Below are 13391 nucleotides of genomic sequence, written 5' to 3'. Positions count from 1 at the left end.
TTCCGTTTGGTTTTGGTTAACATTCAGACACATTCTCACATACATGTTCACCCACTCATACACTGCACACACTAAACATTCTTACAGACTCACATCTGATCCCTGTTTTATTTATTTAAAGTTACTTATAGGTTACAATAAACTGTTGATTGGCCTAAACCGTTTTGTCTCCCCTCCTTTTTGTCATGGGCATTGAGCCGGCCTGTGACAAATGGGGGCTCGTCCAAGTTAAGTTAATGTTAGTTGTACCTTTAGTTTTTGTGTACTTTAACATGCTGTTGTTTGGTTAACTTAACATTCTGTTAGATTGGTTAACATTGGTATGGTTTCCCCTTTTATCTTATCATTGATAAGTGGTAGTTTGGCTACTTGTTTTGTAGTTAATTGCATTCAGTAGTTTTGAGTACTTAATTTTTGCTTCAGTTTTCCAGACTTTTGTTGAGGGGATGCTTTGGTTTGGCCATTTTGTTAGGAGAGAGCAGTGAGCATGTGTTCCCTTTGTTTGGTTAGCTTTTAGCTTCTTTGTTTGGTGACTCACTTAGGGCCTTTTCTGGGTTTGTGTCCAGGTGGGAGTCCTCCCCTTGTTAGGTAAATCAGCGAGTGTCAATAGGAGGCTCGTGGTGGTTTTGTTTTAGGTGGCAGTGAACGTGGGTAGAGCTTCCCCATTACCTTTTTCCCCAACATCGGCTCGGGAGCACCTCCGTGGTTGTGGGGGTTGCCAGTTTCTGGTTACTTTTCACTCCACTGGTTTTGTGTGCATAAAACCCCACCACATGTGACTGCACGAAGACCAGGGTTCAGTCAGTTAGCTGTTTTTGGAGTCTAGTGGGGAGTGGCTCCTGTCCTAAACCCAGCTGGCAGCAGGTGAGTTTGTGTTTGTCTTTGTTAAAGGTTGTATTGACTTTGTTTAAAGGAAAAATGTCTTCTATTTTGCAAAGTTTTGTTCAGTCACCTTCAGAATTAGCTTTAGAGTTGTGTACTAAGGAGCAGTTAATTGAAATAGCTGAACATTATGAAATTGAAATAGTGGATAAAAAGTTAAAAGAGACTGTTAGGGATGGTTTAAAACAGGGTCTTATGGAGGCAGGAATTCTTTGCAGTCAGGGTGCAAGTTGTCAGCCTAGTCCACCTGTTTTAACCTTTGAACAGCAGAGAGAGCTGTTACAAATGCAGCTAGAGCTGGAGAGATTGAGGGGTACTAATAGACCAGTTTCAGATACCAGAGGACAGTTTGATGTTGCACAAAACATTCGTCTGTTGCCTACATTTGATGAGTCAGATGTTGACACTTATTTCACTCTATTTGAGAGGATAGCAAATTTTAGAGGTTGGACAGACTTAGATAGAACTACGTTGTTGCAATGTGTGCTCACAGGTAAAGCACGTGAGGCTTTCTCAGCATTGAGTGTAGCTGACAGCAGGGTTTATGCTACAGTAAAATCTGCAGTACTGAAAGTGTATGAGCTTGTACCTGAGGCATATCGCCAACGTTTTCGTTTTAGGAAAAGGTTAGATTCACAGACTTATTCAGAGTTTGTTCGTGATTTGACTTCTGCATTTAATCGTTGGTCTACAGCTTCTGAAGCTACTACTTTTGAGGGTCTTTGTGACTTAATTGTGTTAGAACAGTTCAAAAATTCAGTGCCTGAGGCAGTTGCAACGTACATTAATGAACGTAAGGTTCAATCTCCATGTGAAGCAGCAGCCCTTGCAGACGAGTATGTGCTTACTCACAAAAGTCACTTTGAACCAAGCCGTGCTACTCATAAGTATGGTCTCAGACATGGTCCTTTGTCTGAAGTTTTAAATCACAAGCCCCAGCAAAAATTTGGTCATAAAGCACCAGTTAATGCCAATACCTGTAGATATTGTCTAGTTGAGGGTCACTGGAAGAAAGAGTGTCCTTTGCTTAAATCTAAAAGGTCAGGTCAAGTTAAACCTGCTGTAATGGCAGCTCCTGTTACACTTCCTGACCTCCAGGTTGAGCTGTTGCAGTCACAGGTTAAGGTTGGTTCTTCTCATTGTGATTTTTCAGCTTTTATTTCTGATGGTGTAGTGTCTTTAGTTGGTGATGGCAAAGAAGTCCCAATTAAAATTTTGAGAGATACGGGAGCTTTGGATTCTTTTATTTTAGAGTCTGTGTTGCCATTTTCTAAAATGTCTGATACTGGTTGTTGTGTCATTGTACAGGGCATGGGGTTGGTTCCATTTTCCTCTCCTTTACATAAAGTCACTTTAGCTTGTGGTCTTGTAGAAGGTGATGTAGATGTTGGGGTACGGCCCCAGTTGCCAGTAGAGGGAGTGCACATGATTTTGGGGAATGACCTTGCAGGGTGTAAAGTGTGGGCAGATGGTAATCCCAACATCTTTAAAAAGCCAACTTCTGTGTCCCCTGTAGGTCAATCTTTGCACTGTAGTAGTGTGCCTTCTGACGTATTTCCTGTTTGTGCTGTAACCCGTGCTGCCTCTAGAGTTAAAGAGGGTGATGTTAAGCCAGAAAAGCTCGAGTTGTCATTCAAACTTCAGACAGAACAGTTGTCTACTTCTAAGGATACATTAGTAGCTGAACAAAAAGCTGATACAACTTTGTCTAATCTTTTTGCTAATGTTATGCCCGAGTCAGTTGTGAGAGACAGTGCTATGTGTTATTTCCTTCTAGATGAAGTTTTAGTTAGGAAATGGGTTCCACAGAGTGACCAGGGTTTGGGAGATCCAGTCTTTCAAGTAGTTGTCCCAACTGTATTGAGAAACAAGGTTTTACAAACATCACATGGTGAAGTAGCAGGTCATCTGGGTGTGCGTAAAACTTGTGACCGCATACTCCGTCATTTTTTCTGGCCACGTCTTAAAAGAGATGTAACTCAGTTTATTAGGACTTGTCATACATGTCAGCTCACCAGCAAACCAAACCAGGTAGTCAAGCCAGCACCTTTGTACCCAATCCCAGCCATAGGGCAGCCTTTTGAACATCTCATTATTGATTGTGTTGGGCCATTACCACGGTCTAAGTCTGGACATAGCTATCTATTGACTGTAATGTGCCAAGCAACTAGATATCCGGCTGCTTTTCCACTTCGCACAATAACTTCAAAATCAGTTGTAAAAGCACTGACTCAGTTTATTTCTACATTTGGTATTCCAAAAGTTATTCAGTCAGATCAGGGTTCTAATTTCACTTCCCATTTGTTTGCCCAAATTCTTAAACAGCTTAAAGTTAATCATAACAAGTCTACTGCATTCCATGCTCAAAGCCAAGGAGCTTTGGAACGTTTTCATCAGACTTTAAAGTCTTTGCTTCGTGCATACTGTACAGAGTTGTCAGCAGATTGGGAGGAAGGGTTACCCTGGTTGTTACTAGCCGCTCGTGAAGTAGTGCAGGAAAGCACAGGGTTTAGCCCAAATGATTTAGTGTTTGGTCACAAAGTCCGAGGGCCATTAGCAGTTTTGCAGGATGGTTGTTTGCCTGATGAACCACCTCAAAACCTTCTTGACTATGTGAATGGGTTTAGACTGAAGTTGTACAGAGCTGGTGAACTGGCTAAGGAAAAACTGGAATTGTCTCAAAAGAAATTGAAACAGAAATATGACAGACAAGCTGAGCTGCGCGAGTTTAGTCCTGGTGATCGTGTCCTTGCTCTTTTGCCACTTGTAAATTCACCGTTTCAGGCAAAATATTATGGTCCATTTACAGTGTTGCGTAAAGTGTCAGACTTAAACTATCTCATTGAAACCCCAGGTCATAGGAAATCCTCTAAACTATGTCACATAAACCTGCTAAAGTCCTATCATTCCCGTAGTCCAGTTCAAGTTGAAAGCACTTCAGCAGTGAGGTCAGCGTTGGCTGCTGCGCCCATCACTGTCCCTAGCGGCCTTAACTTTTTGGAGGGGGGAGAAGAGGAGGTAGCTGTGGTTTCAGATGAAGTTTTGAGAGGTCGTTTGAAAAACTCTCAGACTTTGCAAAATCTTAGTGCACTGGTAGATCATCTAGATTGTGGTAAACGTGATGAGTTGGTGGCACTCATTAGAAGTTATCCTACTTTGTTTTCTGACACTCCTTCACAGACTCATTTAATCGAGCATGACATAGACATTGGAGAGGCTAAACCCATTAAACAAAGGTTTTATAGAGTATCCGAGGAGAAGAAACAACAGTTGGAGACAGAGGTGCAATACATGTTGAAAAATAAAATTGCTGAGCCATGCTCTTCCAATTGGGCATCACCCTGTCTTTTAGTTAGAAAGTCTGACTCAACTTTTAGACCTTGTACTGATTATCGAAAAGTAAACAGTGTCACTAAAGCAGATCTTTTTCCTCTTCCTAGGATGGAGGACTGCATAGATCAAGTTGGGTCAGCAAAGTTTGTTAGCAAATTTGATCTTCTTAAAGGGTATTGGCAGGTGCCTTTGACAAAGAGAGCCCGTGAGATTGCTGCTTTTGTCATTCCATCTGGCTTGTACTGTTACAACGTAATGCCTTTCGGGTTGCGGAATGCTCCAGCCACCTTCCAGAGGCTGATGAATCTGGTGGTGTCAGGTCTGGAAGGGTGTGCCGTGTATCTGGACGATGTAGTCGTTTATTCAGATTGTTGGGAGGAGCACATCCGGCGAGTACAAGCCCTATTTGAAAAACTGGTGTGGGCCAGGCTGACTGTTAATTTGGCAAAGTGTGAGTTTGCCAAAGCCACTGTGACTTATCTTGGAAAAATTGTTGGTCAGGGTTTTGTTCGTCCTTTGGAAGCAAAGATCGCCGCTGTGAAGCAGTTCCCACAGCCAACCACCAAGAAGGAACTAATGCGCTTCCTGGGAATGGCAGGCTACTACCGTGCCTTTTGTAAAAACTTTTCCGTAGTAGTGTCTCCCCTGACCAACCTGTTGAAGGCCAAAGCTGAGTTCATCTGGTCCACCCAGTGCCATGCAGCATTTGAGGCAGTAAAGGCTCTTTTGTGTTCAGCTCCTGTGTTGGCAGCACCACGTTTTGGTCAACCCTTCAAATTACAGGTAGATGCTAGTCAGATAGGGGCTGGGGCTGTCTTACTGCAAGAAAGTGACGAGGGAGTTGAGTGTCCTGTCAGTTTCTTCTCCCGGAAATTTAATAAGTACCAGCAAAACTATTCTGTCATAGAAAAGGAGGCACTAGGCCTCATCAGGGCTTTACAGCACTTCGAGGTCTATGTCGGCTCTGGTTTGACTCCTTTGATCGTTTTCACTGACCATAATCCACTTACATTTTTGAAGTCTTTGCAGAATCCCAACCAGCGGCTGATGCGTTGGGCCTTGTTCCTACAGCCTTATAACCTTGACATTAGACACATCAGTGGTAAAAGTAACATTATAGCTGAAGCTTTGTCCCGTGCTCCATTGAACTAACTTTATTTGTTTCTCTGTTTTCCTCTGCTGGCTGTCTCTTCCTCCTTCTCTTAAACTGCTCCCCAGGTACCAGGGCTGCTGAGATGGAGGGATGGACAGTTGGTCAGGGATGCAGAGCAACGACTAGAGCTGGGACTGGTAGCTATTTGTGTTTTGGGGAACATTTTGAATTGGTTTTAATGTGGGCCAAATTTTGGGTTGAGGGTGGAACCCTCATTTTAAGGAGGGGGGTGTCACGGCCCTTTCCTCTGACCTGCAGGGGCGGTTCCTCCTGCAGGCAGAGGCGGGTCTTATTAATTGGAGCCACTTGGGCTCATTATATAAGTTGGGCTCCATTAACACTCTCTCTCTCTCTGCTCCTCCAGGTACTCACTTTGTTGGTTGGTTCCGTTTGGTTTTGGTTAACATTCAGACACATTCTCACATACATGTTCACCCACTCATACACTGCACACACTAAACATTCTTACAGACTCACATCTGATCCCTGTTTTATTTATTTAAAGTTACTTATAGGTTACAATAAACTGTTGATTGGCCTAAACCGTTTTGTCTCCCCTCCTTTTTGTCATGGGCATTGAGCCGGCCTGTGACACTTTTTTTTCCCACATACAATTGAGAAATTAATGGCGTGTATTAAGATTTACATTTATATTTAAACCCCCTGAATCAATACTTTGTTGAGCACTTTTTGATGCAATTAGTGTCAGATCTGTACCAGCTTTCAATATCGAGTCACTGACATTGTTCACAGTTATTCTTATTATTCTTTCCAAAATAGATCAGTCAGATTGGATTCAGAGTGGCAAACAGGCTTAAATCGGTGGCGACCAGACTTGCAGTTGCCTCCGATTTAAGCCTGTTTGCTGTTGCGATGACCCGGATAACTGAGAATTTGCACAGGCATGATTCACAGTGAATATGAGCGTCACTTTTGAAGTGTTGCCAATGAATCTCAGTTGGATTTAAGTCTGGACTTTGACTGGGACCTTTTAACACATCAACATGTTTTGATCTAAAGGATTCCATTGTAGCTTTGTATGTTACGACTGTATTTTTTGGGATGTCATCCGGCTGGAAGGTTAATTCGCATCAAGTCTCGACAGCCTCTAATTTACTAGTATTGTCCTGTATTTAGCATCCTGTCTTCTCATCAGATTTAACCAGTTTCCCTGTTGATGCAGAAGAAAAGCCTCCCCACATCATGATTACCATTAATCTCAGTGGAGATCGGCAGTGTCAGTTTACTGCCCTCACACTGTATTTTTGACCAGAGCACTAAATTGCACTAATGACTTTCTTTCAACAATGGCTTCTCTGTCATTCTTCCATAAAGGTCAGATTTGTTGAGCTCACAACTAATAGCTGTCTTATCTTCTAATTCTTCCACCTAAGCTGTGGATTAATGTGCTACTTGCCTGTAAGCTCGAAGGGACAGCCATGTGCTAGTAGTTTGCAGTTGTGCCATACTCTTTCATAGTTAGACGTCAGTGCGACTTCCTCAGCAGGGGGTGGGGTTGTTTTAATCTAATCCTGTTTCAAACATCTCTACAGCTTTATCCCTGACCTGTCTGCTGTGTTCCTTTGTCTTCATATTGCTGTTGGTTTTGCTAACGTTCTCCAACAAATCTCCGAGGCCTTTATAGAACAGCTGTACTAATAATAGGCAAATGGTTGCACTAAATTTCTTTCAGGGATATCAGAGCAAAAGGGAGTGTAGCTATTCAGACTTTTCTGATTTTATTTGTGAATAATGTGAAAAAAAAGCATGATTCTTTCCACTTCCCCATTATGCACTGTTTGGTTTTGACTTATCACTTACAGTCCTGACAAAAATACGTTGACGTTTGTTGTTGTAATGTGACATAATGGGAAACATTTAAGTGGATACAAATACTTTTTCAAGGAGCTGTGGTGTGTGAGGGCTTGAAGCGTGTGGCTGCAGGAGGCACCCGGTCTCATCCGAGGCCGGTGCAAGTTGTGTTCACGGTGGAACAGCAGGGGGCGTCCTGGTGTCAGGAAGGTTGCAAAGCAATACAAACCCCTCCATACCCCCTTCTCTCTCTGCCCACCTGGTTTTTTGCACACAGTTTATACCTCGTTAGGCAACTGTGAGGACATATCATTGTGTCAGCATATCTGTTTGCACAGTGTGGAGACTTTAAATGAGTTATACTGGGGTTAAACCTGGACTGTGTTTTTTTTTTTTTTTCCTTCTAATAGCTCAACTTTTTCTGTGTTTCATCAGTTGTCGCTCCCTGGTTCATTACAAACCGGACTAAATAAACTACAGTGTTTCTTTCAAGTTTCAAACCAGAGAGTTGAACTTTCCACAGATGAGGTTTAAGGTTCCTATGACCTGTTACTCATGAGCATTTGATTCGTAGGTGGGTGTAATCTCAATCTGAATGCTGTCTTGAACGTTGAGGTTTTCCACTTTGTGTGCACATTGAAAGGGCTCTTTGAATTGTTTGTGACTTTCAAACAAAACATGTGTTCTAGTCCTTTTTGTTGATGGCTAAAAGGACCAACGCACATAAAAAGGCACATTGTGCTATTTGTAGCAATTACAGAACTAATGAACTGAAGATATGCATTATTTTGTAAAGACTTTTAAAAAGTTGTTTTAAAACTAAAGATAAAGAGAATTTACTCTTACCTCATGTCAGGGAATTCCTGAGAAAAGAAAATGATTTGGTTAAGTCTATACCAATGGTATTTAAATATTAGCACATAGCTGTTTGTCTTTGCACAAGTAAATGTAGTGCTTTTTGTTTCTCCTTTTTCTAAACAGATTTGTGTAATAAGGTGAGACGATTTTTGTACTTTTTGTGACTGTGCGTATGGTTTAGTGGAATCTGTATCTGTCATTTTAACCTCACCTCTAAATGCTGGGAATGAAAGAGTATAAAAAAATATTTTCAAGGTGCACTGTTCCTCTGTTTCGCAGGTATGGGAAAAAAAAATACTGACAAAATACCAGTTTACAGAGAACTACATATTCATTGAAGCATTTTTTGTTAGTTTCTCTTCATCTTGTTATGATTATTATGCTTACTATAACAACTATTAATGTTCAGAAATCTGTATTAAAATAGAAGATAATGTAAAATATGTACAAACATAAGGGACGACCCATGGTAATGTTCTCTACTTGAAAGTCTTGACATTTCCTCAATGTTTTTATTCAGTAAAACATAATTCTCTCAGTAGCAAATGCTTTAATACATATATAAACCCTCTAGATTTTGTATCAATGCATTTTTTTGTATTTTTTTTTTCATTTGATTTTGACCTGGACTTCATTTGATATTTTGTTTTCTATCATCATTAAATAAATTTATGCTGAATTAATGTTCTCATTCATGTGTAAATCAGATTTGCTGTGTATTCATAATGCACATTTTGAAAAAAGCAACAACACTCGTACATCCATAACAAGAAACAGGAAACCGATTTATTATTGTGCTTCATACAGAATTTTGGTCATCATTAAATTGCAGAGTTCAACTGGGACCAACTTTATTTGTTGAGATTGCCTCCACAGTAGTTGTTGCCTCCGATGTTTCATCTTCATCCATTACCTCCTTCCCGCATAGCAGGAAGGGCACTGCATACTTGCGGAACTAAAGAAAACAGACATACACAGTTACACACGAAAGAACTGTCACTATGCTCGCCCGCATCTGAAAAAACAGCAAATTCCTTTAAAGGTTTAAGACTAAATCGTTTCTTGGTTTGTTAAAACTTGCCAAGGAAGTTATCAAACTATAGTAAACATTGTCTTAATTGTTTTAATAGGCTAAACTCATTGGTGAAGCTACTAATACCATTGTCTGTCTTTGCCTTTTCATTATAGAAAATGCTCCTGACTCAGAGTCTCTGTGTTTAGCTGTGTTTCTTTTTCAAATAAAACAGGCAAAACATTAGTTCTTACTAACTACTGTGTACACTGTATACTCTCTTTGTTTTTATTTATCATAGAAAGTACTCCTAGTTCAGTGCTTCAATTTTTAGCTTTGTTTCTTTCTAATAACAGAGATAATGCTCCCTTTAACTATGTTTCTTTCTCAATAAAAGTACTCCTGCCTGTTTTCCTTTCATGGCTTCATAAACGGGAAAAGCATACCTCCTGGGAGTTGTTGCTACTTATAATTGAATGTACAATTTTGCCCCAATTTTATTTTTTCGAGGCTTTTTTATTGCTTTAGAGCACTTTGGTGTTACTTTTAAAGTGCTTTATAAATACAGCTGTACTGTATTGTATGATATAAAAAAAAACTTTATTGAACACTTCTAGAAACAATTACATTCACCATCACTTCTGCAAACAGTGTGACATCCTCTTCTGTTATCTGCGCATGCAGGTCGCTGAACCATTCATACATAGTATAGCGTACGCATTTAATAGTAGTATGAAGAAATCGGAATTGAGCATCAATACCTGCAGAGTGAACGTAGTATTAAACCTAACCCCTTGCCCAGAAAAAAGTGAGAACCAAAAAATGGTCCTCACTTTACATCAAAGTCTTCACTTTAATAGTAAAATGAGCAAAACAAATTCTCGCTCAGGTGCAAGTACAAGAATACACACACACACACGCACGAACACATATGCACACAAACGCACACACACACGCACGCACACATATGCACACAAACGCACACACGCAAACACAAAATCTACAGATGGAGATAGTGCTGCCATCAAATATGGACCTTCTGTGTTTTTTTTCCATAAAAACTATTCCTCGCTCAGGGACTTCTGTGTAGAGCAGTGGAAAATAACTGTTGCTGTTTTTAGCTTTTTGCAATTATTTGTTTTTCCTTCCTTTAAAAAACTGGCTCAGTGCTTCAATATTTAGGTGGGTTTGTATCCTTGGCAAAGCCACGGACAGAGTGATCACCTGTCAGTGGCATTTTCTCTTTGTTTGTCTTTCCCAGTACAAAGTAATCCCTTTCAGTGTGTGCACCTTCTGTCTTTTAGTTTAGGAAACAGGTTGAATTGTGTCTCAAATAGGTTAATATTTATTATAGAGATTTTTTTTGCCACATTTGCCTATACTGTTAATGATGCCTACAACCTAATTACTCACTAGTGTATTATCACACAGTGTTGCTTTCATGGTGAGTAAAGTAGTGAGTAAAAGTAAAACAGTAAAACAGTTAAAATGATCTATATATCTGCTACTAGCAAAACAAGGTTCATACTCAAATGTATGGAAGTCATGTCTTTAACTTAAGTCGAATATCATTTCTCCCTCAGTATTCTGCATGATGTGCGTTACTACCACTAGATGGGGCTGATGTAATTGCAAAAAAAAAGAAGAGGTTATTTAAATTGAATTACAATCCCTTTACAACCCCTCATCTAATTGTTTGAATAATGCCATTCATGTTGTTCTAAATTACCTGTTGGTTGAGTAAGATATAGATCATGGGATTGTACGCAGTGCTGCTCTTGGCCAGGTAAACCGGCACTGTGCCCACCAGCGGATGAATCTTCGCAGCAGGTTTGTAGACCACAAACATGGCCAGGCCGGCATATGGCAGCCAGCTGACCAGGAAAGACAGGACCATCAGAATCACCATGGACGCCACCTTCATCTCCCCTTTAGCTACTGCTCCTCCCTCCATACAGGCCATCTTTGAAACCTGCAGCACAGAACACCAGAACTGATCAGTGACTGACAAAGATAAGATAATACTGACTCTAAACTGTGAAGTGTTGCCTTAAATATAGTAAAATCCTATAAAACTTGGTTCAGAAGTAGAGAAATTGTTCTCAAAGTAATAGAAAGAAAAAAAGAACAAAATATGTGTGAAACAGGGTTGTATATATTAAATCTGGCAATAACCCTTTGACTGCAGGATTGGTTCTGATCATTTATGACACGCTATTAGACTGTGGCAAATAGATAATGTAATGTTAATTTAATTTTCTGATAAGGTTTTAGCACAGACAAATGACAAAGACTATATAAAGTGTAAAAAAAAACAAGAAACTGAAAATAAACTATGCCAAGACCATCAAATTGCTTCTCTGACTTTAAAATTTTTTTAAAAAAAGGTGCAACGAAATGTTGAAAACCTTGCAACATTCACAACAACATTTTAAAACATTTGAAGTCTTTAAATGGTCTTGTGAGCACTCACTCTCCTCCTCGGTCCCTCAGATCAGCTGGCCAGCATTTATTGGAGGAACCGAGGACACGGCTGAAGCTCACAACTCCCAAATTATGGAACGCTTTGCCACTGCAAATTAGAAAAGCCTCTTCAATCGGGACTCCACTCCCCCCCATACAGGTTGTTGCACACAGGTGCTGCTTAGCCAGAGCTCATCAGATCCTCACTGACCCCACCCACCCCCACCATGGACAGAACAACAAGACTCAGAAACAGGTTCTTTCCTCTGGCCAAATTATGCCACTTTTGAACCTGTATAAGTTGTTAGTTATTTTTTATATATTGTTTTGTCATGTTGTTATTTGTAATTTTATTACTTAGTTCTATTATTAATTTTGTTATTTGTTTTTACTTATTTAAGATCTTTACTTTTTGTTCAGCACTTTGGTCAGTGTAAATAAAGTTATTATTTTATGCATTTTCTCATTTCACATTTAGTAACTAGTGTCATAAAATCCAGTGTCGCTTCTTATTTCTTTTGGTTTAAACTCTTCTTATCTAAAGTTTTCCCCATTACACCTCTCATACAAATACAACAAAGTACACTCCTTCCAAAGTGCTGAAGTTGAAGAGGCAGTAAAACATACAAGGAACAATCTGAATCTCAAATATTTCCAAATTGTTCTTTAGTGATCAGAAATTTCTCACCTGGTGTAACGTCCACAGAAGTTTTGCATATGAGACCAGGATCAGAGTGAAAGGTAAAGCAAAACACACTGCAAAGTAAGCAATGATGTAGGAGACATTGTTGGGGTCTGTGTTGTGCCAGTCAGGTGCGCAGGATGTCCCGACGCCCTCCAGCTCGTACCTGCCCCAGCCGAACAGCGGGGGCAAGTTCCAGGCAAGAGACCACAGCCAGGATAAGACTACACCTCCAATGGCATGCTTCTTTTGGAAGGCTATCTGTCCAAGAGGCTTGCACACCACAAACATCCTCTCCACTGCAATCAGAGCCACCGTGCACAGGGATGTGATGCCTGCAGCAATGCGGAGAAAGAAAAGTTGATGTAACTTGTCAAATAAAGTGAGTAATTTCAAACTGCTCCCCTCTTTTGACTCACCACACAAGGACACTGCAAAGCCCTCCATCACACAGCCTGTCCTGCCCAGGGAGAAATACCCCTGGGCGTTGTTGACCACCGACAGCACCCCTCCAGTCATCGCCGTGCCCAGGTCAGCTACAGCCAAGTTCACCAGAGCGTAGTTGAGCGGCTGCCTCAGCTGCTTGTGCATAAGGGACACAATGATTACTGTAGCGTTCAGCACGATGGCAGGAATGGTAAAAAAGGTCATGATGATGGCGAGCACGATAAAGCCGGCTCGTGGCAGAGGGGGCTCCTCCTGTGGACCCATGTAGAACGAGGCATTTGGTAAAAGCTCTGGGGGCCGCATTGTCGCAAAAAGCAGGAAAAAAAGGGGTCCGCTTCTGTTGTTCCTTCTGAAGATTGAGATGCTAGATCTTCAATAACTTTCCGTCTGAATGAGAAGGCTGAGATTAGAAGGCTTGGATAAATCCTCAGGATCTGGAATTAAGAAACAGTAATTCCTCCAAATGATCATCCCTGATCCCTCACCTTTTGCTTGATTGCAGACGGGTTTAAATAGGATAGAAACGTGCTCCTGGCTGGCAGCAGCCCAGCAGACTACTCACACATTCAGCTGTCTGCTCAAACCTCACATTGTGTTGCAGAAATGCATTGTTTACTGCTCCTGCCACATGTTTTAGGTCTCATTCTGGTTGTTTTTGTTAAGTTATTCTGCCTCTTCACCATTCAAAGCTTTCAGTGTTTGTCCTATGTTTTTAAATTCAGGGTCCGTTTTAAGTCTAATCAGGTGTA

General features: G+C 40.8%; 1 protein-coding gene across 1 annotated transcript; it reads right to left on the bottom strand.

The window, feature by feature from the left end:
* Positions 1-8638: 8638 nt before the first annotated feature.
* LOC105915489 (parapinopsin) lies at positions 8639-13050 on the bottom strand. The gene is made up of 4 exons (XM_012849610.3): positions 12615-13050; positions 12202-12530; positions 10780-11022; positions 8639-8993 (listed from the first exon to the last, which is right to left on the bottom strand). Exons 1-4 carry the CDS (start codon positions 12943-12945, stop codon positions 8874-8876), a joined length of 1023 nt encoding a protein of 340 aa, XP_012705064.2. The 5' UTR covers positions 12946-13050; the 3' UTR covers positions 8639-8873.
* Between the last annotated feature and the right edge of the window lie 341 nt (positions 13051-13391).

The sequence above is a fragment of the Fundulus heteroclitus genome, unplaced genomic scaffold (assembly GCF_011125445.2).
Source record: "Fundulus heteroclitus isolate FHET01 unplaced genomic scaffold, MU-UCD_Fhet_4.1 scaffold_128, whole genome shotgun sequence".
Taxonomy (NCBI): Eukaryota; Metazoa; Chordata; class Actinopteri; order Cyprinodontiformes; family Fundulidae; genus Fundulus; species Fundulus heteroclitus.
Note: the sequence above shows the minus strand (reverse complement) of the source record. Positions and strands in the feature narration are given on the sequence as shown.

Coding starts and splice junctions, on each gene's coding strand:
- LOC105915489 (XM_012849610.3), bottom strand. CDS start 12,945: ATGCGGCCCCCAGAGCTTTTACCAAATGCCTCGTTCTACATGGGTCCA. Junction 12,531..12,614: donor CTTTGCAGTGTCCTTGTGTG/GTGAGTCAAAAG, acceptor GCATTGCTGCAG/GCATCACATCCCTGTGCACG. Junction 11,023..12,201: donor TTCTGTGGACGTTACACCAG/GTGAGAAATTTC, acceptor TCTGTGCTGCAG/GTTTCAAAGATGGCCTGTAT.